Genomic DNA, 25,163 nt, shown 5'->3' with positions numbered 1-25,163 from the left:
TCCCAGGCCCCAGAAGGCCTTGTGGATAATGCAAAGGGTCTTGAACTTGATCTTTGCAGCCACTCGGAGCGAATGGAGAGATTTCAGGACCGGAGAGATATGATCCTTAGGCTTGAGGCCAAGGACAAGTCTTGGAATCCTGTTCTGGGTGAGTTGTAGAGGAAGGAGAGTAGAAGCAGGCAGATTTAAAAATATGCTGTTGCAGTAGTCAGGCCTAGAGAGTCAGGCCTAGAGAGAATCAGAGCCCTGGAGACAGAGAGCTTCTGCGGGAAGGAGAGGAAAGGTGCAGTTGGCTGTTTAACTTCTTAGAGATGTCAGAGATGTGAGGAGAGAAGGAGAGTGTGGAGTCGAAGATGACCCTGAGGTTCTTGGCCCTCTTCCTGCTCCCACCTGTGAGGCTTAGAGAGGCCAGCCAGAGAGTGGCAGGAAAAGAAGGTGCAGGTGTGCCAATGAGGAGGATCTCTGTCTTACTGGCATTCAGGCAGAGATCATTGGCGGCACACCACTCCTGGATTGCAGACAGACAAGAGATATCCAAAAGTGGATCAGTAGAATGAGATGACACTAACTAAATTTTAATACATCACACATTTTATTCGGTGACCTTATCACCAGACCTTATTTCCCTTTGCAGACAGACAATCCAGGATGAGAGAAGGAGAAGAGGCTGCAGACGGGAGCCTGAAAGCGAGCTGAGTGTCATCCGCCTAGCACTGAAAGTTCGACCAGAGAGCAGCAATACGGTGGGCGAGAGGTGCCAGGTATTGGTTGAACAACCAGGGACAAAGGTTAGAACCCTGGGGGACACCACAGGTAGAGAGAGAGAGAGAGAGAGATGGAGAGGAAGGACCCAAGTTGGACCTGGGAGGGTCTGTCCGAGAGCAAAGAAGTCAGCTAGGCCAGAGCCTGATCAGTGATGCACAGGTTATCACAGAGCCGGTTGAGCAGGATGGCATGGTTGACTGTATCAAAGGCAGAAGAGAGATCATGTAAGATGAGGACAGAGGGAAGATTAGCATTGAGGTTAGAGGGCAGGTCTTCACAGATGTTCTGGAGAGCAGTTTCCGTACCTCTGGATGCACTGAAGCCAGACTGATGATCATGGAGACAACCAACAGATTCATTGTAAATATTAAGCTGCAAGATGGGCAGCTTTTCCAGGTGTTTGACCAGAAAAGGGGTGATGAAGCTCGGGCGATGGTTAGCCAGAAAGGAGGGGTTGGCTGAGGGTTTCTTGAGAAGAGGGTGCACAAGCGAGTGCTTAAGGGGGAAAGGGAAGGTTCCAGTGGTGAAAGAGTGGTTGCAGAAGTCGGCAAAGGCTGGAGGGTGTCATTGTGGTCCTTGATGGTTTTGGAAGAACAGGGAAGAACCTGTTTTGACGAGGTTTTCATAGATCTGACTTGTCTAGAAACCTCTTCGGGGGTGAAGAAGGGAAAGGCAGAGAGGGGAGGGGGGGTGGCCGCAGGGGGGCCGGAGGAAGAGGAGAGGGAGAAGCAGGAGAGGACGAGCGGGAGAACAGTATGTCCTAGGTTTTAGAGATTAAATGAGAAGCCATACCCGTACAGATGGTGTAATGATTAACTTGCCCTAGCTCTAATGTGGGAATGTTCCCTAAAGAAAAGTAAGCTAAGGGGGGAAATCTACGTCAGTTAGTTCAAAATAAAATGCTGTCTGTGTCAAAACCTAAGCTTGCCCTCACTTATATATGATAGCAATTTGTAGGCGACTGGATAAACTCAATAGTGTTCAAAGTAAAAATAGGATGGCACTGGAGCTCTTCTGTAGCTCCCTTCCCCAAGTTCAAAGGAGTCAGCATCTCAAAGTTCAACAGGTTTGTCAGGATAAAAAAAGTTCCCAATACCTTATTTCTGACAACGGGCCTCTCAAGCTTTCCTTGCCCAAGCTCAGACCCCTCATGGCATCACAAAGTTCACTTAGCACAAAATTCCTTGAGTTTCTACAGGTTCCCTTTTCCTGAATTAAAAACTTACTGGACCGTTCACTTCAATGGGCATCTTAGGCTTCCCTTGCCCAAGTGTCAAGCCCCTCTTTGGTTTCACAACGGTCCACTATCTTTAACACAAATGTTCAATTTTCAAAATACAAAAGTTCCATAACAGTTAACTGGCTTCTTTCGGGGTTCCTTACCCATTTTTCAACTTCCTCTGAGGTCAGGGTCTCACCACCTGCCCCTCAGATATTTGTTACCAACACAAGTTCACTCATGATCCCACCTGGGGGCCATCCCAATGCTTTTCCAACACTCTTTGCTTTATGTCAATACTTCTTTATTCGTTTTGGGAATTTCACTCCCACTTTATTTTGCACACAGCTCCCCCTTTTGGGATCTCTATTTCCCTCACACTTCGTGTCAGCGCATAGCTCCCCTCTTTGCAGACACTTCCTTTCTTTACACACTCTTTCGACAACGTGTAATCATACACGCGACCACTCTGTCACTTTGTATCTTAGTCAATACACACACTGGGCTCTCACTGTACTTCACTCAACGGTTGTGTTTTCTTTGTCAATGTCTTTGCCGTCTGAAGTCAGGGTCTCACCGCCTGCCCCTCAGAGACTCCTGGGTTCCTGTCCTGGCCCAGGGGAATGAGCATTTCTGATTACCAATTTCAAAAGGGATTAGCATGCCTCCTAGCTCCCTTCCATGGACTCTCCTGGCTCCTTGGAGACACAGCCCCCTCGCCACGCTTTCCTCTCCTGCTTCACCTTGCAGATCTTCAGCACCCCAGCATTCCGTTCTCCTCCAGCTGGTCCTGGGCAGCCACAGCTCTGCAGCTCCTCTCCCTACTTGCTCTGCTTTACTGGCAAACCCTGGCTTGGGACTGAGAAGGGATCCCCTGATGGACTCAGCCACGCAGCCTCCCTTCTGCTCTCCCAACTGCTTCTCTCTTCACTGCCGAGGGCCCCACCTTTTATTCACCTGAGCCCCTGTCAAGGGGTTTCAGGTGTGAGTCCTTAGCCTCCCTTGCCTGACTCTCATTAGGCCAATGAATGGGACATGCCTGACCTTTAGCTTTCCTCTTTTCTTTGTCAGTGCTAAAGTGGTGTTGTAGGTGTAGATAATTGCTGTTAAGTGTTTGACTTTCCTGACTTCATTAAAGGGACAACCTATAGTGTAGTGTAGTAGGCCTCTCCATTCATCTTCCTCCTCAAAGTACGTTTTTCATAGGTAATCTTTCTAACTCTCAGTTGCCTCTTCCTCGTCTCAGTATGTGTTGAAAATGGGGAGGGTGTAACGGGACAGAAATGGTAATATCCCGTAAAAGCTAAGGGAGAGCAGGATGATGGATAATTGGGAAAGGGGGATACTGTGCCTACCCTCAGGCATCATATTCCCACTCCCCAGGGACCTTCCACTCAGGTGAACCTCCCTCGCTTGTCCACCCCCATGGTCGGGATCCACACACGATGGCCCTTCTCTGGCCACCTGAGCAAGGGATCCGGAGGGAGAAAATGTGAGGACTCCTTCAGGTTTCTCACACCTGGGAGAAGCCGTCCTCTCCTATGTCTCCTTGTGGTGGACTAACACCTGGCAAAGAAGCACCGTTGAGTACCCTCAGAACTAGCCTCCTTTTACAGTTATCGCTCCCCTGAGATCTTAGTGGTCCAGACCAGGACAGCCAACCGAAAGACATCTTTGTTTTGACTTTTGCCTCATCACAAAGAGAGCAAGAGACTAGATACACGGGCATGCAAGTTTTATTTTGGCCCCTGGACAGTGGTCTCTGGCTGCTAAAAAAAAGTACTGGGCAGCGATATGAGAGTGCTTCAGCGGCCTAGTTCAGGATATCAGAGAAGCTGCGCGCCAGAAACTGAAGTCAGGTCTTGACACAGCAGACTCTGTAGCATGTGCAATGGTTACTGGGTCTGTCATGAGGATACGCTCCTGGAAGCAAAACTCTGGGTTTGCTTCAGACGTACAGTCTAAACTGTTGAATGTGTGTTTTGGTGGACATTACCTGTTTGGAGCCAAGATTGATGACTCTCTTCAGAGGTTCTAAACTTCTAAGGCCACGAATTAGTCTCTGGCTTCGGGGGTCCAAAAACCCTCACCTTCCACAAAGAGGGGGAGTTTTTTGGGCCCTTTGCTTCCAATGTCCTTTGTGGTAGAGGACTGGTGCCCTCGGGCAAGCAGCAGCCACAGCGCTCCTCCATGCAGGGAGGAGACCCTAGAGCTCCGAGAGGGGGCATTGACGTGTCAGCAACGTCCTCTTCCTTCCCAGGTACAAAGCTTCTGTGAAGGAGACTTCCAGCACCATACCCCAGTGGGGTGGATATTTTCATGTACGGCAAGGGATGGAATTGTACATTGCATAGGCCTTGCCGATTGTGAATCTGGGCTACTGTCTCTTTTGTTCAACTTCCTCCAGACCATCCTCCTGTCAGCCACCCTTTCCCTCGGGACCCCCTCCTGATGGGGAAGGTTTGCCTGCTTCTGGAAAAACGTGCCATAGAACTGGTACCATGTTGGGAACAATTCAGGTGCTGGTAGACACCTATTACAAGATCTGCGCCCACCAGATGATGAGTAGTTAGTGCAAATTCAAAGATAGACTTGATCGTTTTTGAGTGTTGAAAGAATAAACTTTTAATTAGATTCAAGGTAAACTAAATTGAATGTTCATTCACATCAAAGTTATTAGAAGGACCTAAGTGTAGGTTTAGTTAAATGGTTTCACATCAAAGTCTGGGTGTAGTATATCCTTAGACACTTCAATTGATCACAATAAATGTAGGCTAGCTCTCGACACGTGTTTCTCCAAATTAATTAATTTGGTTCCTCAGGAGGGAGCATAAAGCATTATAGTTGGTTTTCTTACAAAGCCCTGATATATGAAGGCTTTCTGAGTCATGCGATAACTATTCAGGCACTTGAGTATAGTTTCAATTTGTCTTGAGAGGAGTATTTATTTATCAATGGATGAGGTTCTGTCCCTTTGATAGTTATAAGTGGATTTCTCCTTAATCTTTCTGAGTTATTGATGATTAGTATTCAAATGTCATAGCGAGCAGATTCTAGGGCGACTCGCTGGCTTGATAACCGCGCAAGAATTAGCTCAAGATGATAACCTTTGCCCAGATTCCCTACACCCGAAATCAACATCACTGGTTGATGTCCCTGGATCTTCAGGATCCATCTCAAGCACAGGAAGTAGCTGAGATTTGTGGTTGTCTTCCCACTGCCAATTCAAAGTCCTACAATTCAGACTTTCATTGGCCTCTAGAGCCTTCACCAAACTGCAAGCATGGGTTGCAGCTCCTTCCATCCATGCCTTTCCCTACCTGTACGATTGGCCTGCCCATGCTCTCTCCACTGAAGGGGTATCCGCATATTTGAACCGCATGTGCAGCCTGATGTGCAGTTTTGTGGTTCTCCCTGAACCGGAAGATGTCCCATGTTTCGCTCTGTCCCTCCCATTTATCAGTATGGTCTTGGACACTTGCCTGGGCAGAGCTTTCCTTCCTAATTATCAAGTGGCAAACATCTTCCAGATGGTTCATGTCCCCCAATCCCAAGAGTCGTTTTAGGCCTCAGCCTTCCTAAACTTACTAGAGCTCAAGACTTCCTGCATTTTTGGGGTGACTGAGGCCAGGTTACGGATGACGTCGCTTCAGTGGCTACTGCGTTGTCCATGGTCACAGTTTCAGGGGAACATGTCGGGCCTTTTGCAAGTCTCTGTCAATGTGTCCTAGGACCTCGTATGGTATTTCCTGAGAGGCAACCTGCTGAAAGAGGCATTGCTTCAGCAATTCTAGCACCTACTGACTGTAGGTATAGATGCATACTTGAAAGGCAGGCACACTCACCTGCTAAATCTGTTGGTGAGCTGGCTGTGGTCTCCCACAGAGACTTGAGAACACATCACTTTGCTGGAATTGATGGTGATCCTGCTGGTTCCATTCCGTCCCTCAGTGAGGGACGAATGTGTGTTGATCCCAATGGACAACATGGCGGCCATGTATTATATCAACAAACTCAGTAGTATTTGGTCCTTGCCTCTGTGCAGAGAAGTAATGAGACTAGCTCTGAGCTATGGAGAACAACATGTCTCTGACAGTGGTGCCTCTAGCTGGGACAGAGAACGTCATAGCGGATGCCTTCAGCAGGAATACTTCGGCTTCCCGAGATTGGGACCTCTGCCAGGACGTTCTGGTGGAGATATTCTCCTTGTTGGGGACTCCTCAGGTGGACCTCTTCAACTCGTGTCAACAGGAAGTGCAACTTGCTCTGCTCCAAGGAATTTCCCCAGCAGGGAAGGAGCTCTGGGGATGCACTGCTGGTTGAGTGGTACTTCAGTCTCCTCTATGTATTCACGCATGTTTGGGTCTACTTTGATTTTGATTGTTTCGGGCTGGGCCCTGAGGTCGTCCTAACTGGAGATTCTGGAATTGTCCATCTGCGCTCCATGGCTCCTCCTGTCGAGAGTGGATCTGTTCTCCCTGCTGGAGGAGCGGTTACTCCACCCAAATCTCAGCCACCTGAACCATCATGCTTTGCTGCAGAGAGGCTAAGATACTATGAGTAGGATTTGTTGGACAACGTCCTGGATATACTCCTTTCAGCTTAACGGCCAGACACTAAGTCCATTTATGCCTGCAGGTGGCTCAAATTCTCGGTTTGGTGTTGGGAGAGGGATTTGCACCTTTTCACCTATCCTCTGTTTTGGATTTTCGTTTTATTTTTTTACCTGGACGGGCCTACAAATCAGCACTGAGAAAGGGTACCTTGTCGGCATATTGGTCTTTAAAAGTACCCCTGAACAAGTCTCTTTCTTCACAATGCCCACTATTATGCAGTTTTCCATGTATTGCAGAACCATTTTCCTCCATGTCAGTTTGTTGGTACTGTGTGGGACTTGAATTTAGTGCTGACTTTCTTGATGGGCATTCCATTTGATCCCCCGCGCTCGTATTTAAGATTGCTCACGCTTAAGGTGATTTTCATGGTAGCCGTCACTGGATGGGTGAGTGAGCTCCAGGCATTATCTGCTAAACCTCTTTGCTTTGTTTTTTCCAAGGAGAAGGTGACTTTGAGAATGAGGCAATCTTTCATTCCAGAGGTGGTCTCAAATGTCCATTGCTCTCAAAAAGAGCCAGCTTCCTGTGTCTTTTAATCTGCCTCACGCCTCCAATGCTGAGGAATGATTCCATTGGCTGGACCAGTGCGCTGGCCCTTCCACTTCTACATCTCTCGCCAGAGGGAGGTCAGGAAAGATTTGCCTGTTCTGGCAGGCTGGTAACTAAACATGACGCATCTAGAATCCTCTGCATCTTGGAATGCTATGGTTGGGCCGGCAGACATGAGCCTGAGGGTTTGAGGGCTCTTTCAACCCGAGGCCTGGCCCCGCAGAGGTCATCCCTGTCTTAGACATTTGCCAAGTGGCTATGTGTGACTCGTTGCATATGTTTGCCAAACGTTACTGCTAGGACAGAATGCTCACTTTAGGAGAGCGGTCCTCCAGAGTTTTCTGATGTAGGTGTTGTCCTCTCTCTCCTCCCTCCTCTAGATCTACATAATGATATTGCAGTCTGTCATAGATGAGAAATATGTAGGAGCAAGGAATCCATATTGCTTCCCTCTCTGTAATGTTTTTTCTGATTGATGTTCTGCCCATGGACTCCTCATCGCCCTCCGTATCTGACCCTTTTGGCGGATAGCTTTTGCACCTTATCTGTTTTGTGGTCCCTCAGCCGCTGAGCGCTTGGGAAAAAGGTTGAACTTAGGTCATGGAGTGTGCGGGCTCTATGCATACTGGCAGAGACAGATTTGCGCTGCACCCCCTGGTGGTTAAAATGTCTCTGAAGTCAGCTGCTCTGGAGATAGATTATCATAGAGGAGGAATCTATGGGAGCAAGTCCAGCAGAAACCCTATCAAGAGGTAAGTAATTTGTTCTTTTTGGGGTTATTCTTAAAATGTCATCATTCTGTCAGCGCTACCACAGTTAAAGACATTTTGTCAGCTCTCACGTGCTGACCCTCCTATTCCAGGGATGCTGCCACTTCAGAGGTGCGAGTGGCATTTGTGCAATTAAAGGTCTTTCTGCAATCTAAACTGTAAGGGTTTCTGTGGGGCCTATTTAGAAAGTGGAGTGTGCGGATGGGCCTTCAATCACCATAACCCAAACAGGCCCATCACTTAAGTGAGCCCACAGTTGTCTATAAAGCAACTTTATTGTACAAAGCCCCGGGGAACGGTTAGATGGTGTTGCAGGGCCAAACTAACCCAAGTCTCCACAATACCACATCAGTTCACATCTTTTATACAGTGTTCCCAGTTAAAACACTCCCAAATACTTTAGTGCAGTCCACCCTAAACATGATTGTGCATAAACCTCTTCAAAGAAATGTAATTGTTTCCCAATTCTTCAATTTTCATTGGCCAGAACTATCTTGATAGTCATCTTCAAATCATATTCAGAACACACCTCTTCTTAGGATTCGTCCGTAGTAGGCCATGATGTGAGTACATGGTTAAACCTTGGTATTGAAACATAATTCATCACTAGCAATAACTGGCCTAGGGCCTTTAAATTGAAGTGCGATTGCACATGGTCCGACTACATATTTTACCAAATAAAGGAAGGCCTGAATAAACAGGATCTTACTGAACTACTGATTGTGATCTCAGCTACCCCAGACTGGTGCTTCTGAAGACATATTAATTTATGCGACCACTACTCCAGAACATGCATCCTCTGGGATGCAATTAACCGCCGGATACGGTGGCCACGGGCCCCATTTTTAATACCGGCCCAAACAAATGATCAGCCTCCTCTACGTGACTTCAATACAATGAGCGAGATAACATATGTTCCTTTGCGGGACTATTAAATCATAAACCTTGTCCGGTTTGTAAGCTTACCTTTTTACCAGATGACTCATTCTTCTTTCAGTCAATGAATGTGCCTGCTACTTAAAATTCATGTGCAGCAGTTGACCGCACAGGTTAAAGTTACTGATTTACACATTTTTGGGTCCGAAAACATGAGTAAGTCAGTTTAATTGTCGACATGCAAAGCACCCGGTGTGAAGATTATGTTCATGTTGCATTTTGCAGTTAGATTGTATCTTTCTACGTGCTAGAGTAATCAAAAATCCATGATCTACAATAGTTAAAGAGCCCCAAAAACTGCTGCATTTGTTTCACTGTGACTGGCTGAGGTGTATTTTGAACTGCAGTGTCTCTCTGGCATTACCTTCCTTCCTGTGGGCAATATTACGTTCCCCAAGTAAACGTCCTCTGTCTGACAGTACTGCAATTTCTCTTTGTCCACTTTGTACCCTTTCTCAACGAGCAGGGTGAGGAGCGTTACTGAGACTCCTCGACACTGCTCCTCTGAAGTGCTGCAGACTAATAAATCGTCCACGTACTGAATTACGGTACTGGACACATGTAAATTCCCCAAATCTATCTGAACCACCCTGTTACAAAACACTCAGAGATTCGCAGTACCCCTGGGGCAACCTTGTGTGCTCGAATCTCTAACCACGATAGGTAAACGCAGTGAGGTACTGAGAATCAGGGTGTAAGGCAACAGAGAAAAATGCATTTTTAAAAATCAATTACCATGAAGTGAGTCGACCCAGTAGGATGTAACAGAGATTGGGGCAGGATTCGGTACCACTGGAAATTCCGCCTCAACAAAATGGGCCCCTTCACCTTTTTCACAGGATAGCCATTTTGCATAGGGACACAGAAGGTTGTATTATGCCTTGCTTTAACAACGCCATACTGGTCTCATAAATCCCTTTGTCTGCTTCCTTAGACATGGGTTACTGCTTAAACCGTGGTAATATCGCACCAGGTTTCAGTTTTATCCTCAATACTTCAACACTCTTTAGCAGCCCCACATCATGAGGATTGTTGGTCCACAAATTGTCCGGCACTTTTCCCAAATCCTCCTTCCAAAAGGACGATGTATTTTTAACAATGGGCATGGTCTGTGAGACTTCCCTTTGCTCTATCGCATCTGGCAAGGTAGCCCAATTTCAAAGACAATCGCTCCTGTGTCTTCTGTGTCTTTGAACAATTGCTCATCGGACACATCCCTTACCGATAAGGTTGGATCAATGCACAGAACTGTGCGCCACTCTCTGCCTTCCTCATCTGTGCCTGAGAAAACCACCCTGTTTCTTCTTGATCACTACAGCCTCGAAGAGAATCGTAACAATGGCGCCAGGCATTACTTCCTGTGGCACATCAGGCTGGAATAAAAACTCAAATAGTACTTGCCGGATCTGATTTCTGATCCACGGTACCCAACGCAACAAAACCATCAATCCATAGAATAACAATGGTGCATGCAAGGGAACCCCTTAATCACGTGGTCTCTACAATAGTTCTGAAAACATGCTGCTTCCCTTACCGGATACAGCCCTGGGGTCAAGCATAGCAGTCCCTCCTTCGTGAAAGCAATCAACATCCGCAACTTGCTCAGGATGTCCCTTCCCAAAGGTTTTGCTGGTGTGTCAGTACAATACAACAAAGGGGTTGATACATTTTTTTTTTTACCCACCTTTATACAAAGATCTTCAATATGAGGAACTGCCAGGACAGCTCCAGAGAATCCATATATGTCCATCATTTTGCCTGACAAGTGGAACTCACATTCCTTGATAAAAGACTTAGTAGCTCCTGTGTCAACCATGAATGAAAACGTTTGGGCAACTACCTGCACACCTATCCAGGGTTTCTCTTCTGGATTGGTGGTAATGGACAGGACTGGACACATCAGCGATCCCTGTAGGCTGTCCTACTCCTGGTACATATTAGCACCTGGGAGAAAGAAGGGATTTCATCCAAAAACACTCATTCCAGTGTAGTGCGCAACTGTTCCTTTGGGTAAAGGATTCTTGTCCCATGTCTGCATAGATGCTTGTGCTTGCATGGTCAGTGGGATCCTGCAGGTCTGTGCAGCCCCAGTTGCTGGGTTCTGTTCAACATGTGCCTGCTGCAATTACACAGAGCCTGGGGCATATGGCATGGTCGGGCCTGCATGTGTTGAGCTCCCATGTCAAAGTACTGTAGCTGTTCACGACAATCCCTTGACACGTGCCCCAACTTTCCGAACAACCAACATTGAATCCCATAAAATCCTCCATAATTATTTCCTGTTGTCTCATTAAAAGGAAAACCCATTCCTCTGACCCCACCAAATGACCCACTTCCCTGTGGAAATCCTCCCCTGTACCTCAGAAACCCTCTCATTGGCCTTAGACCGGAAACATGCTTGTCCATCCAACCCTACATCATACCCGGTTTACTGTTGTACCGGTTTATAGTGACATTTTCGAATGTAATAATTTCGAATGCCTTAATGTCGAATGAAAAATGTTGAAAACATTTTTAAATTTTTTTTTTTTTTTTAAATGGGAGGGTTCTCCCCAACCCCCCGTTTTTTTTTATTACCCTTTTTTTTTACTAAGTAAACCCAAAAAAACCCTATAAAATAAAAAAGATATATTCAAATTTATTTTTCGACATTTCTTTTTTCCACATTAATGCATTCGAAATTGTGCATTCGAAATTTTAACTGGATACCTGTTATCCCTGCTGTCCCTCCATAGAATTTTTAATTACTTCACCTTGTAAACAAATCTTTGGCAATTTCTTTTGAACCAAACGTAGCCTCTGCTTTTTGTGCCTGCTCTACATTCTCCCTCTCTTTTCCTGTCTTCTCTTGCAAAAATGTACACTGTGTGCCTGAATTTCCGGCCAACTTTTGGCCTCCATCCCTACTAAATCGTGCTGGACTTCTTTAGGAAAGTCCCTTCTTCGGCGTGTGTACTACTCATCGCTAGTCCCGAAAGCGATTAGAGACACCGGACAACCTGGACCATTCTCATTGGTCAACTTCCGTTTCCACTGTTGCAGTTTTCAGAATCTCTTGCAGAGTTGTCATGTGTTGCAGAATTTTAAAAGTGGCTATTTGCCATGTTGCTTTGTCTCCGCTAATCATTCTGCACCAGAGTGTTTCTTCGTCTGCCATATCTGGGTTTGCAAAAAAGGATTTGATGTATTGGGACCTCACCCATTCCGTACCTGGACAGGAAAGGAGGAGATAGCGGATAGTCTCCTTCTCGTTTATGTTTTTACAGATTCTGCAGGTATTCGTCATTGAGAGGCCTCTGATTTTTCAGATCTCGTTCATGTCAAGGAGGTTGAGCCTGGTTCTCAGAATGAAGTTATGAGCTGCCCTGCTACAAAAAGTTTTGATGCACCCTTGAAGATCGTTAAACTTTTTCCAAATGGCGGGTAGGTGCATGGTGAGTTTGCATCCATCTGCCTCTTTTAGTGTCTCGATCCAGTCCAGTTCTTTTAATTTCTTCAGGACTTTATCCGGGTTGGTGACTAGATCGTCTTCTCCACACAGTGTTGTTTCCAGCAGAAGTAGATTTTCGTTTTTCCACCGTTCCAGCATTTCAGACTTGGAGTCTCTCAGGGCTTTGTTTAGCAAAGCATACAGGTAAGTGCTGCCTGGCATCACACATTTCCTGTAGAGCATCAGGGAGTTGTTGTTCACCGTACCCTTCATGGAAAGTAAACTGAGTTCCCGTCTTATTAAAGCTGCTGGTGTAGATTTGGGTAGGCCTAAGACTGTTCTCCAGTAGATCGCTTCTAGCTTTACCCATATTGCTTTTGGTAACTCTGGCATTGCTTCGGCCCGTAGGTGATAACGGGGACCACTTTTTGTTTATAAAAATTTACGGCCGGAACAGAGGAGAATTTGCCAAATTTTCTGTCGATGGCCTTGCCGTGAGCAGCCAATTTGTGGGTCTTCATAAGCAAGTTCGTCTGCATTGCTTTGTCTTTTTTTGTAGAATCCAGAATAACTCCGAGATATTTAAAGTTTGTTACTTTCTCTAGTTTCTTTTTGTCAAGGGTCCAGGTAAAATTGTACCTTCTTCTTGGGTATTTTCTCGAAGACCATCATTTTGGTTTTCTCGATGTTAATGTCAAGGTTATTTGCCATTGTGTAGGCTCGTAAGTTATCGAGTTGACGTTGGAGTCCTATTTGGGTCTGGTCAAACAAAATTAGATCTGCATAAAGCAGTCTACTAATTTTTGTTTGCATTAAGTTTGGCGGGAACGATCGCACAGTATCTTTAGATTGCCGGTAATCACCGATGTATGCGAGAAACAGCGCGGGTGCCAATGGACACCCCTGTTTAACTCCCCGGTAGGACGGGATCGAGGCTGACAGGAATCCTTGTTGGCTCAGTCTGACTTTTACATTGGTATTTGTGTAAGGTGCTTTGATGGGTTCAAAATGTTTTTCGGGCAGTTCCAGCGTGATAGTTTCTCCCAAAGATGATCTCTATCTACCCGATCGAATGCTTGGGATAAGTCTATAAACGCGGAAAAAAGTCTGGGGCTCACCTCCATCACTTTGTTCTTCAATGTGGTTATTAGCAAGATGTTGTTATTTGTACCTGTATTCTTCTTAAATCCAGATTGGAAATCGTCATTGCATGCTGCTTTTAAGGCCCAGCTTTGGAATTGTTTTAATAGCAAAGAACCGAAGATTTTTCTTATCGGATCTAATAGCGCTGTGGGCCGATGGTTGGCCGGATCGTTATAGGTTCCTTTTTTAAAAATTGGGACCAAGATGGCAGAGGTCCAAGATGTTGGAATAGATTTTGAATCTGGGCATCTTATGAAGACTTCTGTCATAAGTTCTGCCCATTCCTCAGGATGGGCCTTCAGGTCGATATTCGTAATGCCATCCGTGCTCTTGAGTTTTTCAGTTTTTTTAGGAGGTCCGCAATATCTGTAGGAGTGTCAAATTTGATCCATTTGGTTGGCTCTGATTCTGATCTATCTTGGACTATACTCGATACCTCTGCCGGGTCCGTGGTTGTGAGCGTTCGATCAGGTTTTTCTGGGGCTTGGTAGAGATTAGTAAAATGACTTACCAATGTTGCTTCCCCAATTCTATTTGAAAGCGCGTCGTTGGTAGCAGGAGTTGTGGATCATAACAGAGACCAAAATTCCTTGGACTCGTTGTTACAAATTACATTGAGCATGGCTTCTGCATCTTGCTGGTGAAGTTGCCAACGATGTGCTTTTAGCCATGAGCGATAGGTTTTGACTGCTTCTGTAATGGCTGTTTTTGCTTGGTCTGGGTTCATTTTAGTTGCTGTTCTTTTTAGTCTCCTAAACTCACGGCACTTAAGGACTACATCCTTGTATGTATGCTTTTTTTCAGATGTAGCTGTGAGGTTTGCCTTGGCTGGTTTGTGGTAGGCCGTCGGGAGCGGGCCGTAGCCTACTGGTTTATTGCTGTCAAGAGTTTCATCCTTCATGTACCTCTGCGTTAGTTCCTGAATACTTTTTCAGATAGTTTTAACCTATTACGTTGGTTGTTCACTTCCAAGATATGTATTGATCTTTGTTCGGCCCTGGTGGTATTCTTCAACGTCGTCAGTAGGAGATTGTGATCGCTAGCCTTAGTTTGTATCACTTCAAAAGACGTTGTCATCTGAAGAAATTGGGTGGAGACAAAGATGTAATCGATGGTAGAATTTTGATTGCCATTGGTGCATGTTGGAGTGAGATTTTCAACTTTGTAGGTGTTACTTAGGTTATGCAAGTTTCTTGAATGCATCAAGTTGAGCCATAACGTGCCTCTTTGCTCGGCTTGCGTTGCGTTAGATTTAAGATATTGTGAAGTACAGACGGCATTTAAGTCTCGGCATATTAAAATGTGGTAGGTTTTGTGTACAGCCAGAGTCAAGTCTATCATATTCTCAATGGTGTCAAGGAACTGTGAAGACGTGACTGTTGCTGGATTCCAGTACACAGTAAACACTGCGATTTTAGTCTCCTGATTGATTTTGCCGCCGACTGGCTTATGTGTCCCAAGTCATTGGCACGGCTAGTAGAAATTGGTTTGCTACTAGTGTTTCCTTCATCAAAATGCCCTGACCGTTTTTACAGGTGATTAGCAGCCCAGAGGATGGTCGACCTTTGAGTCCTTGTTTTGCTGGGGCCAGAATTATTTCATATCCGTCCAGGGTTAGGGGTGTAGTTAACCAGTTTTCCTGGAGACACAGGATATCATATTGACTGAGGTTAACATCTCCTTTGGTCGTTAAGTGAAGGAAGCCTCTCATGTTCCAGCAGCCTAACCTTAAATCGTCAGTGAGGGGGTTGTGCCGTGTGTCCTCCAGTTCTTGTATTTTCATGATCTGGGGTTGCTATTTAGACCTCTGGAGGGTTAGCGCTTTCGAGAGCCAAGACCAGAAGCTGTGTTCGTTTGATCTGATTTCATTTGTTGCCACAGAGTGTCTTTTTCCCAGCGTTTCTTGAGTAATGGTTCTTTTTGTTTCCTTGTGATCCATTTCTTTTGTTTCCGAACGGAAAGACTTTTCTTTTCCTGTTTTTGAATATAAAGGATTAAATTTGGTTCTTGTGGTCGTTGCTTGAGGGATTTCTCCCGTCGTCGTCAGTGTTCTTTTGGGCGAAACTTGATTTGTCTGTGAATGTTTGACGCGACTTTCTCCATTCCTATTATCTTCTATAAGCGGAACCAAGGGTTGGACATGTCTCTTTAGTTGTGGAACCCCTTCTTTGTTTGTCAGCCAAGGAGGTTTGTTTGTGTTGGCTGAAGGTTTCTTCAGGGCTCTTTCTGTAATAGATGTTTCGTTTTTGTGATCGGATATGAGGTACCCCAATCTTAATAGTTCCTCTTTTTCTTGTTTTAAAATATCTTTACCTGTGGTAGGGAAGATATATAAGAGGCATTTAGCCTTACCATGTCTGTGGCTCGGCTCCACTATTTTTAAATCGTTGGTTTTAATTTGTTGAAGCTTTGGGATAAAATGGAGCAACTTCAGGACTGAACTTCTATTTAAGGTTACGTCATTATGATTTTCCTGTATTTGTTTTAATTTCAGGATCCATTTGTAGAGAGCTGTTTCGTTTCTCGTGGGATTCCAGTATTTCTCCGTTCTTGATCTGTGATGATTATCAAAGGTAAACTTATTGTGATTCATTCAGTCTTTCTTGTCTGAGTATTTAGGTGCTGAGTGTGAGTGGGAAGCTTTTCTTCAGATTTCCCGCTTGTTTTGATTTCGCTCATCGGTAGGAAGTTTTACATTTTGGGAAATCTGTGTCTCAGCTTGCCTATGAGACTCCATATGCCTATCTAGGCAACATTTAGTATCTTGGCGTGATTTCTTTATTAAGATGTTTCTTCATTCTTCCAATGTAAGGAAGGGCGTCACGACAGGGCTTTCTGGGCGGGGAGTGCTTGGATCTGTATGTTGAGTGGCAGACATCCCTTTTCTCTGGTTTTCAATCAGGGCCTGAGCTTTAGTTGGAAGTGGCAGTTCGTCATCAAGGTGTTGGCTGATGTCCATTAAAGATTCATGCTCCAGAAGGTCTTCTGCCGTTATAGGCGATGAACGCTGGTCGTCCACGCAGGAAGACCCGTCCTGCGTAAGCTGTTTGGGTACCGATTGAGGTTTTGACGCGGTTGTAAGGGATGGTATAGGTTTATCGCCACTTTCAACAGCAAGGGTTACTGCTTTAACTTTAGAAGGTTGCTTTGGTCGAGCGCCCAGGACCCTTTCCAGGGGTTTATCAGGTCTGGCCTGTGATTTGTCGAATATTGCGTAAGCCTGGTCGTGAGGGTCTTTCTGTACTGACTTATTTATGTGGAGTTGATCGCACTCCTCGACAGTGAGTACAGCTTCTTTGTCTTTTGCTGTAGAGTCCGAAAGGGGTTTGTTTTCTTTGGGGACTTGATAGCAGACTCTTCTGTAGATGAGAGTACGTTAGACCAGTTTGTGGAAGTCAAATCGATAACTGTTGAAGGCATCGCAGTTGGACTCAATTTTCCCCGAAGAGGAGGGATTGTTTTTTCTCCTTCTGTCGATATCTTTTCCGTGGCCAAGAGGCGCATTGTTAGTGTCTCGAGAGTTGAGTTTGTATGTTTCTCTCTGTCATCTTGTGCCATTATATAGCCTTCAAGGTAGATTACCTTCATATGAATCATTGCAAGTAGCGTTGTTTGATCTTTCATTGTGTCTTACGTTGACTCGTAGAGTTTCATGAAAGGAGCTAATGAGATGGTGATGGCCGACATTATAGAAAAGATGTCTGTTTTTTTGGAGTTTCTTTAGTCAATGTTTCCAGCTGGGGTGGAAGCTTATTCAAAACGGAAAGGAGTAGTAGTAGGAGGACCTGCGATCTCTCTAGAATTTTTTTGAGTAGGTGACCAATCTAGGGAGAATCTGCAGAGTGAGCTCCGAGTTGGATTTACTGTCAGCCGGTCAGTATGCCTTTCTGTTCGATTACGAACACAGTTCGGTGAGGCTAAAGGTGGGGCGGTCTCTCGGGCTTCTAAATCAATGCTACTCTTAATGGAGCTCATACCCTTCTTGTCGGGGGTATGGAGCTCTTTTGACTTAGAGGCATTTGTAGGTCCTTTCTCAATTAGCTGGATTTCTTGAGGCCCAGGATGAGGCAGTTTGTGGGGTGAACTGACGTTTGGTGAGGCGTCCATTATGGCAGAGAGCTCTTGAGTTGGATCATCCTTGGCCGCGTCTTTTTGGAATGCAATTGATGCTGTGGGCGTTAGCCCTAGTCTATTTGGGAATGGTTGCTCCGAGTCAGGTAAGGCTATGGGGGCCACATCTATAGAAGAGAACTTTCAAGGGCCCCACGCTCTCTGGATCAAATAATGTTATTATATTCTGATTGTCTGTGGGTGCAAATAATACATCTACAGAATCCACATGGTTGTTCAGGCTTCCGTGTTTTGTTAAAGTTTTGCCATGGTTTTTATCATTTAACCATCTTAATTTATGAACTGGTTGGTTCTCCAGGATGGCCTTTAAGATCTCTGCGTCTGACAATTCGCAACCATTGCTAGTGGAGTGATTGATCTGCTTGTTGAAAAAATGAGCCAGGAGAGTTAAAGGCGATGGCTTTTTGCTTAGCTTGTTCCCAGTTGCTGTTTTTTTGCCGTATGTGTTTTTATTTCTTTGGGGTGCAATCGACTGATGTTTGTTTTTGTTTGAAGCTTTCATCGTGTTCACACTTTTTGTTTTACCCCATGGGGTTGCGGGCACTGGTCTATCCCGTTTCTTGGGATTTGTAGCTGGGAACTGCCGGCCCGTCTCTTCAATGTTTGAGATAGCAGGCAAGCACGAAGCCTGACTGGGTCCAATGCTGCGCCGTCCGCCTCTGCGATCCCCTTGAGGGCGGGGTCAGAACTCGAGGCCGGCGCGCTGCGAGCCTCGTCTGATGCAAGGCAGGGCTCGTCGTCCTCCGCCGACGCGTGGACCATTGCCAGCACTGGAAGGACTGTTGGGGGGGAAGGTCGAAGCTCACCTTGTGCATAACTCCTCCGAGGCCCGTGGCACCGAAGATGGTCGCAGGAGGGCGCCGCCATGGACGCCTCAACGGTCACATCGCCGTCGTCATGTCCAAGCCCCCTGCTCAGGGCGGGCGTTCCCGCTTGCTGCGCCTGCAAGACAGGGACCGGGACGACAAGTGGCTCCACCGCCGCGGCACCGTGCACCACATCAGCCACCTCCCGCGGACCCCATCCGGGGAACACACGGTAAGCATTCTGAAGGTGGGCAGCTGGCTGTACCGGGTGGGAGTAAATGGCTTGCTGGTAATGTCTCATGATGAATAATATGTGCTGGATTCAAGGCAGACACTGTTTGAGAAGTGGGGGGCACATTTAAATTGCGCGTTCCTTTGGCTGTTCTAAGCACGATACTTCCTGCCTGGCCCCCACTTTCTTAGTAGAGTTTTTATTTTCAGGACAAGGTTGTATGGGACAGTCTGATTGCTCTAGTATATCCATGGAAAAGGCTGGGGCTGGGTCTGTGTTCAGACGTGACCGAGTACTTCGAAGTCTTCTCCCTTCCTCATTGTGTGGGGAGAGTAGTGGGGCTGCAGCCGTCGCAGACAAGTTTGACATGACTGCAGGACTGCCACTCACCGCCACTCCACGTCCACTCCGCGGTAGGAAGGAGTGTTTGTAGCAGGCTGAGTTGAAGGCTCCTCCTTCTGAAAGTAGCAGGGAAGACAGACCAACAGAGAGGGTGCTGCAGGACTGTCACTCATCGCCACTCCGCGTCCGCTCCACGGTAGGAAGGAGTGTTTGTAGCAGGCTGAGTCGAAGGCTCCTTCATCTGAAAGTAGCAGGGAAGACAGACCAACAGAGAGGGTGCTGAAGGACTGCCACTCACCCCTGTTTTTCCTGGGGCTTCCCCCATCTGTATCCTGCTACTTACTACAGACATGCGAGTACCCTGGCATGTTCTTTGGAGCCATGGTGTGCTTTCTATTGCTGCTACTGGAGCGGGAGGTAGGGTGACTACATCCTTCTCTCCTTGCATCCCATTTCTCTCCTTCATTGTCTACTCTGGTTACTACATCCCCTGACCTTTCTACAGGCACAGAAGCAAAATCAGCATTACAATAGGATGCTGTCTCCCATCCTCCCTGCTCATCCCCTGTACCCATGGCAGCTTTCCTGTACTCCATGTCCACCTCAACCGTTCTGATAACCGTGTTGTTCAATCTAACAAATATCTGCCATGTCTGCACCTTCCCCCTCCTACATCCCTTAGCGATCTTCGCACTTCCTCCCACTCTTCATCTCTTTCCTGCCATAGCAGATCTACTATTTCCTCCGCTAGCCTTAGCGCTTCCTTAATTATTTCCCGTTCTTGCACATCTACCACTCATCGCAGCCAATCCTCTATCCTTTCAGGAAGAGGCCTAACCTGTTCTTTCTCATTTTCAATCCTTCTTCTGCTCTTCTGACTACCGGCCTCACTCTTTCGCGCTCCTCCACCCTTAACCTATCTTCTAACCTAGCAGTTGGGAGAGTTATCCCCTTCCCGCTCTCCATTTTCAACCTCTCTGTAGCCAACCATTGAAGAGGTTATCCTTACACTTACCTCATAATCCCAGTTCTTAGAAACCGTAGCTATTGGAGGCGTTACCTGTGTCCGTCTTGCAACCACTGGAGTAGCTTCTGAGGAAAATGGTGGTATGAACTCAGGGTCTGTGTACCCCTCTGCAGGCTATGAAGGATAGCAGCACCCATATGGGCGTGATGTAGAAGAAATTCCTGCACCCTCCTTTTATGGCCCTGCCTCAACAATTTCAACATTATGGCCCTTCCCGCTTTTTTCTTCCATCCTCCATAATTCCAAGATGTTTAACTGCTTCTCTAACTTCAGGCCCTTGTGCTTTGTAGTTAAATAGATATCCAGGTTCTCCAATATCCCTGTACCATAGGATCCCTCCATAGGCCAATACTTTATAATTTTCCCCTTACTCTCCCACAACCATTCTCTACGATATTCTAAAATTGTTCACCAGGCAACATATGGCACAAACGATTCAATGGATTTGTCGTACTCCAACCCAAGTTATCAAAAAATAGTTTTACAAGACTGTGATACCGAGCTGAACCTGCGACACAAATGTTCACCCAAGAGCCTCCTTTTTACCCTTACCCAATTCCTCAGTCACACTCCACGCTCATTCATTGTACTCATCTATACCACAATTAACTCACTTCACTTTTTATTCAAATTCTACTTTTCACTCATACACAGAAGACAGCATCTTATCCCATTTGAGCGTAGGATGGGTGCAATGATTTCCACTACAGCAATGCTGCTCTCGCTCTCTTCATCACTGGTATGATTTTCTCTACTCAGAACAGCCTTTTCCTGTCTACAAGAAGTTTCCCTTTACTACTTCGACTAACCAAGAAAATCGAGGTGATGGGCTCTGCACGCCAAATACAAAAGAATTTCAAGGCCTACTTCAGAAAGGTACCTACGGTTGGTCTTACCCTAAGATACCAGCCCACCTTCAGATGAGGGCTCCAGCCAACCAGACAAGCAAACTAAAGGGTATCAGGACAAGCTTCACACTGGGTGTGTGGGTTATGGTACCCCCTCACACCTCTAAAATAACAGTAACAAATATAAAGAGGGAACTTACAACACAGAACAGTTCACCAAATCTATCAAAAACATCCACTTTTCCTATCTCTACAACCTCAACTAATTCCACACCCACACTCCACGTCTACCCTTACGAAATAACCCTTAATTCATTATTAGGAATGACTGGCCTAGGGCATTTAACTATAAGTGTGATTGCACACGGTCCGCTTCTGAAGACATACTAATTTAAGCAACCACTACTGCAGGACATACAGCCTCTGGGGGAATCTGTAAAAACTGCTGTATACCCTGGCCTCTGGTCCCATTTTTATTACCACCCCAAACAAATGATCAGCCCCCTCTATACGACTTCAATGCAATGAGTGAGCTAACATCTATACCCTTGTGGGACTGTTAAATCATAAACCTTGTCCGGATTTTAAGTTGACCTTCTTAGTAGATGACTCATTCTTCTTTCCATCAACGAATGTTCCTGCTACTTCAAATTCATGTACAGCAGCTGACCGCAAAGGTAAAAGTTACTGATTTACTCATTTTCTGGTCTGAAAAACTGAGAAAGTCAGCTTAAAAGTCAACATGCATTTTGCAAGAGATTCCCAACTACCATGTTTTTTGCAAAGCACTTAAGTGTAGATTGTGTTCATGTTGCATTTTGCAGTTTTAATCTTTCTAGGTGTGTGAAGATATAATATGTACACATTCTAAACAGCAACACTAAAAGTTGCATATCCCATCCATAATTAGCTGCACTCGATGCATATGAATTGGCAATATTGCGCCCAGTTCGCTGCCATCCCCCCATCAATATGGTGTGTGCAACATGAACCGCTCACAATCATGGGAGCCCTTCCTGACCCCCCCAATAGGAGGCGATTTGAAGAGTTTGCAATCAGATATACATGTGCAAACATAGAGAACTACTGTTAAAATAGGTAAGAGCAGAATAGGCCATTCCAGGTAATAAGCCTCACATGCCACAGCTCACCTAGTAGCCATCACTGCAATTTCATCTTCAGTTCACAACCACAGAGCAATTCATTGTGGGTAAGCAAACATCCAGCAAAATATGTTGCATTTTTGCTTCAAACGGGATACATGACATTGTTTCAAAGGACAGCACTATTTCATACATAGGTTTTAGTCCAAGGCCAGCAGCTCTGAAGGATACAACAAGTGTGCATTTCTCCGTCCCATGATCATGTAGTTGGTATCCTTGTGATTGGAACGTTAGGACGTGTTTACGAAATACCATCAATATTATGATGGTTTAAGAACAAGCCCTGATACCAGAAAATTAGCACAGAATAGGCCATTTCAGTTACAACACAGCACATGCCACTATGTCCCCTACTATCCATCATTGTACGTTCAGTTCAGAGCAACGCATTATGGGTAAGCAACCTTTGCATGAAAAGCTTGCCTTTTTGATAGAATGCCTAGTAAACTGTTTTTTAAGCTATGTTTTGAATGACTTTTGGGTAGTACCAGAACAGAAGACACAAATACTGTTAATAGATTTTCTTTTTAATCATTTTAAATAAGATTGGTTGCTGTGAATCGTTGTCCAAGGTCACCATGAAAAATGTAAAACAAGTATTCTTGTCAGTCCCAAGGTTTGCCTTTTAAATATTATTCCTGTGGCACTTTTTTGATTTTGTCTTCTTTTTGCTACAGGGAAATTCCAAAAAGAACAAAAGCCGATAGTTTGGGGAACCACCCCTCCAGTGATCATTCAAGCTGCTCATCTGCTGCTGCGAATTGTAGTTTTCCAAAAATGCAAGGACTGTGCTGCTGGATTAGGTCTGCAGGCGGGAGTGGCAAGATTACAGTGCCTGGTAGTAGAAAGTCCGAGCTAAACAGGAGATTGGAACATATGGAGCCCATTTGTTGGAAATGCCAACTTCGAATTTGATGTTGCCGGGAAAACAAACAATAATGTACACTCCGTAGATTGTTTACTTATGGATTATTTTTCAAATTCGTTTTACAGTGCACTTTTTTATCTGATTTTAATTTCAGTATACAATAATTTTGGACGTTTGTATATTTTGAAATGTATTTGTATGGTATTACATGTGTTATCTGTCTGTCTGTCTGCGGTTAAAACCTCAGCTGCCGTTAAGCAGTGGATGCATTCAGTTCCTCGTTGCAAATCCAAACACAATTATCAGAATCACTTGAGGACTTCAACTTTAATGGGCCATGAATACTGTGCAGTTACTGTGAATTTATTAATGCCTCCAGTTCTTAACCTTATTTCAGATAATCGACAATAAATACTTACGGATGTTAATGTCATTAAATTAACACTTAACATAAACTAGCATAATATTCGTTTTATTAATTATTGATCTCGTGAATGATTTTATTCAAGGTTCAGAATTCTGTCTGTGGGAGCAAAATCAAGGCGCAATGCTTTACCCAACCTGCTCGTTGCTGAATAGAACCAAAAATATTTCCTTATATATGAGCCTAAACAAGTAACACTGGGAACTGATTGCTTAACCCCTGTAATTTCAACCCACGGTACTGGAGCCCAAAGAACAAATCTTCACGTTTTCGTCACCCCCCTGCAAGATTAACGCTTCACCACAGCTTGCCTGTCCCACTTGATTTCTCTACTATCCAAGGGTACTAATACACACTACCAGAATGTAAGCCATTATTCCACCACTCATTCACCTTGATATCGCTGCAAGCGATTCATACAGGATTTCCAATGGAGGCTTTGCCCCTGCAGGTTACTCCTCATTATAAGTTGCTCCAGAGGCAGAATGGATGTGGAACATTTGAAATAGCCTGAAGGGAAAGCAGGTGCCTCATCAGATTAGATGCCTCACGATGACATGGTTGCTACTTGTGTTAGTTGGACCTAGCCCAATATATTATAGGGCGGCAGACACCAACCACCCTATAATTAAGTTTTAAACTATTTGCATTTACTTTTTCCCCAAATTCTATTGAGGATAACTTTTTACTGACTGCACAGTATATCCTGGCAAGCGCCTTTTGAAACTGGGTATTTTGGGGATAATGTATTAAAACGTTCAATTAAGAAATCAACAAAAAAATTGTGTTGTCCTATTCACATTCATTTTCCATAGAGATTAAGGTGTTTCCATTGAATACTCATAGCGTGAAAACCACCTGACAGATTTGCACCAAATAAGAATCACACTGGACAAAAAGCATTGTAGATCTTTTTTTTAAATATTTGGTTTATATCCGTCCAGTAGTTTGAAAAAATTAGACTGAGAATGGGGTGTCCCCAATCCCAAAATGTTTCTCTCCCATGGTGCATTACAGCTACGAGGCTTTGCAGAAATAAAAATCTGCAATTTTCTTTTTGGCTCAATGCTAGAGATTACTGCATGAATCCTGCATTCAAAACGAGATTTGAGGGGTGCAAGGGGAAAGGGGAAGGTTGAGGAAGAGGATGTTGCAGTAGTCAAGCCTAGAGAGAACCAAGATTCTGGAGACTTTGAGCTTCTGGGAAAAAGTGGAATGCCCTGAGGATGTACAACTGAAAATTGGACTTCTTGGCAAGGTTCATAATGTGTAGAGAGAGAGGAGTCAAAGATGATCCCAAGGTTTTTTGCCTCACAAGTGGGTGAAGGGAGAGGACCCAGGGAGTCTGGCCAGAGAGTGGGGGGAAGCAAGGAGCAGGCGTCCCAATGAGAAGGATCTCTGTCTTACTGGCATTAAGGCAGAGATCATTTGCAGAGCACCATGCCTGAAAAGCAGTCGGGCATGAGGGAGAAGGAGGTAGAGGAAGGCAGTTTGAAAGAGAGCTGTGTGTCATCTGCGTAACACTGGAAATTAGGGGAGAAAGTAGAGATCAGGTGGGCTAGAGGGGCCTGGTAGATGTTAAAGAGCCATGGTAATGAGTGAGGTGGAGGAGAGAAAAGTGCCCATTTGCACTTGTGAAGGTCCGTTTGAAAGGAAGGAGGTCAGGCACGCCCAGTCCATGATGCCTAGGATATCCTGGAGACGGTTTATGAGGATGGAGTGGTTGACTGTGTCACAAGCAGGAGAGAGATCGAGGAGGATCAGAACAGAGGGAGTGTTAGAGTCCAAGTTGCAGAGTAGGTCTTCATGTGTGTTCAGGAGAACAGTTTCCATGCCTCTAGCAGCCCTAAAACCGACTGGTGGTCATGGAGGCAGCCGGGTAAAGAAAGGGGTG

The 25,163-nt window shown here is 45.3% G+C and overlaps 1 protein-coding gene across 2 annotated transcripts in view; it reads left to right on the top strand.

The window, feature by feature from the left end:
* The window catches only part of PPP1R21 (protein phosphatase 1 regulatory subunit 21), a 1,307,116-nt gene extending 1,283,816 nt beyond the window's left edge, over positions 1–23,300 (top strand). The window contains exon 22 of one of the 2 annotated variants that reach the window (XM_069608410.1): positions 22,655–23,300. In XM_069608410.1, coding sequence (XP_069464511.1) covers positions 22,655–22,684 — 30 coding nt within the window. In that variant the 3' untranslated portion in view covers positions 22,685–23,300. The remainder of the gene's footprint in view (positions 1–22,654) is intronic. The other variant, XM_069608409.1, reaches the window with a different exon arrangement.
* The last annotated feature ends 1,863 nt before the right edge of the window (positions 23,301–25,163 follow it).

Source organism: Ambystoma mexicanum, chromosome 4q, assembly GCF_040938575.1.
Source record: "Ambystoma mexicanum isolate Mex_15411 chromosome 4q, UKY_AmexF1_1, whole genome shotgun sequence".
Taxonomy (NCBI): domain Eukaryota; kingdom Metazoa; phylum Chordata; class Amphibia; order Caudata; family Ambystomatidae; genus Ambystoma; species Ambystoma mexicanum.
This window is presented reverse-complemented; position numbering and strand designations above follow the sequence as displayed.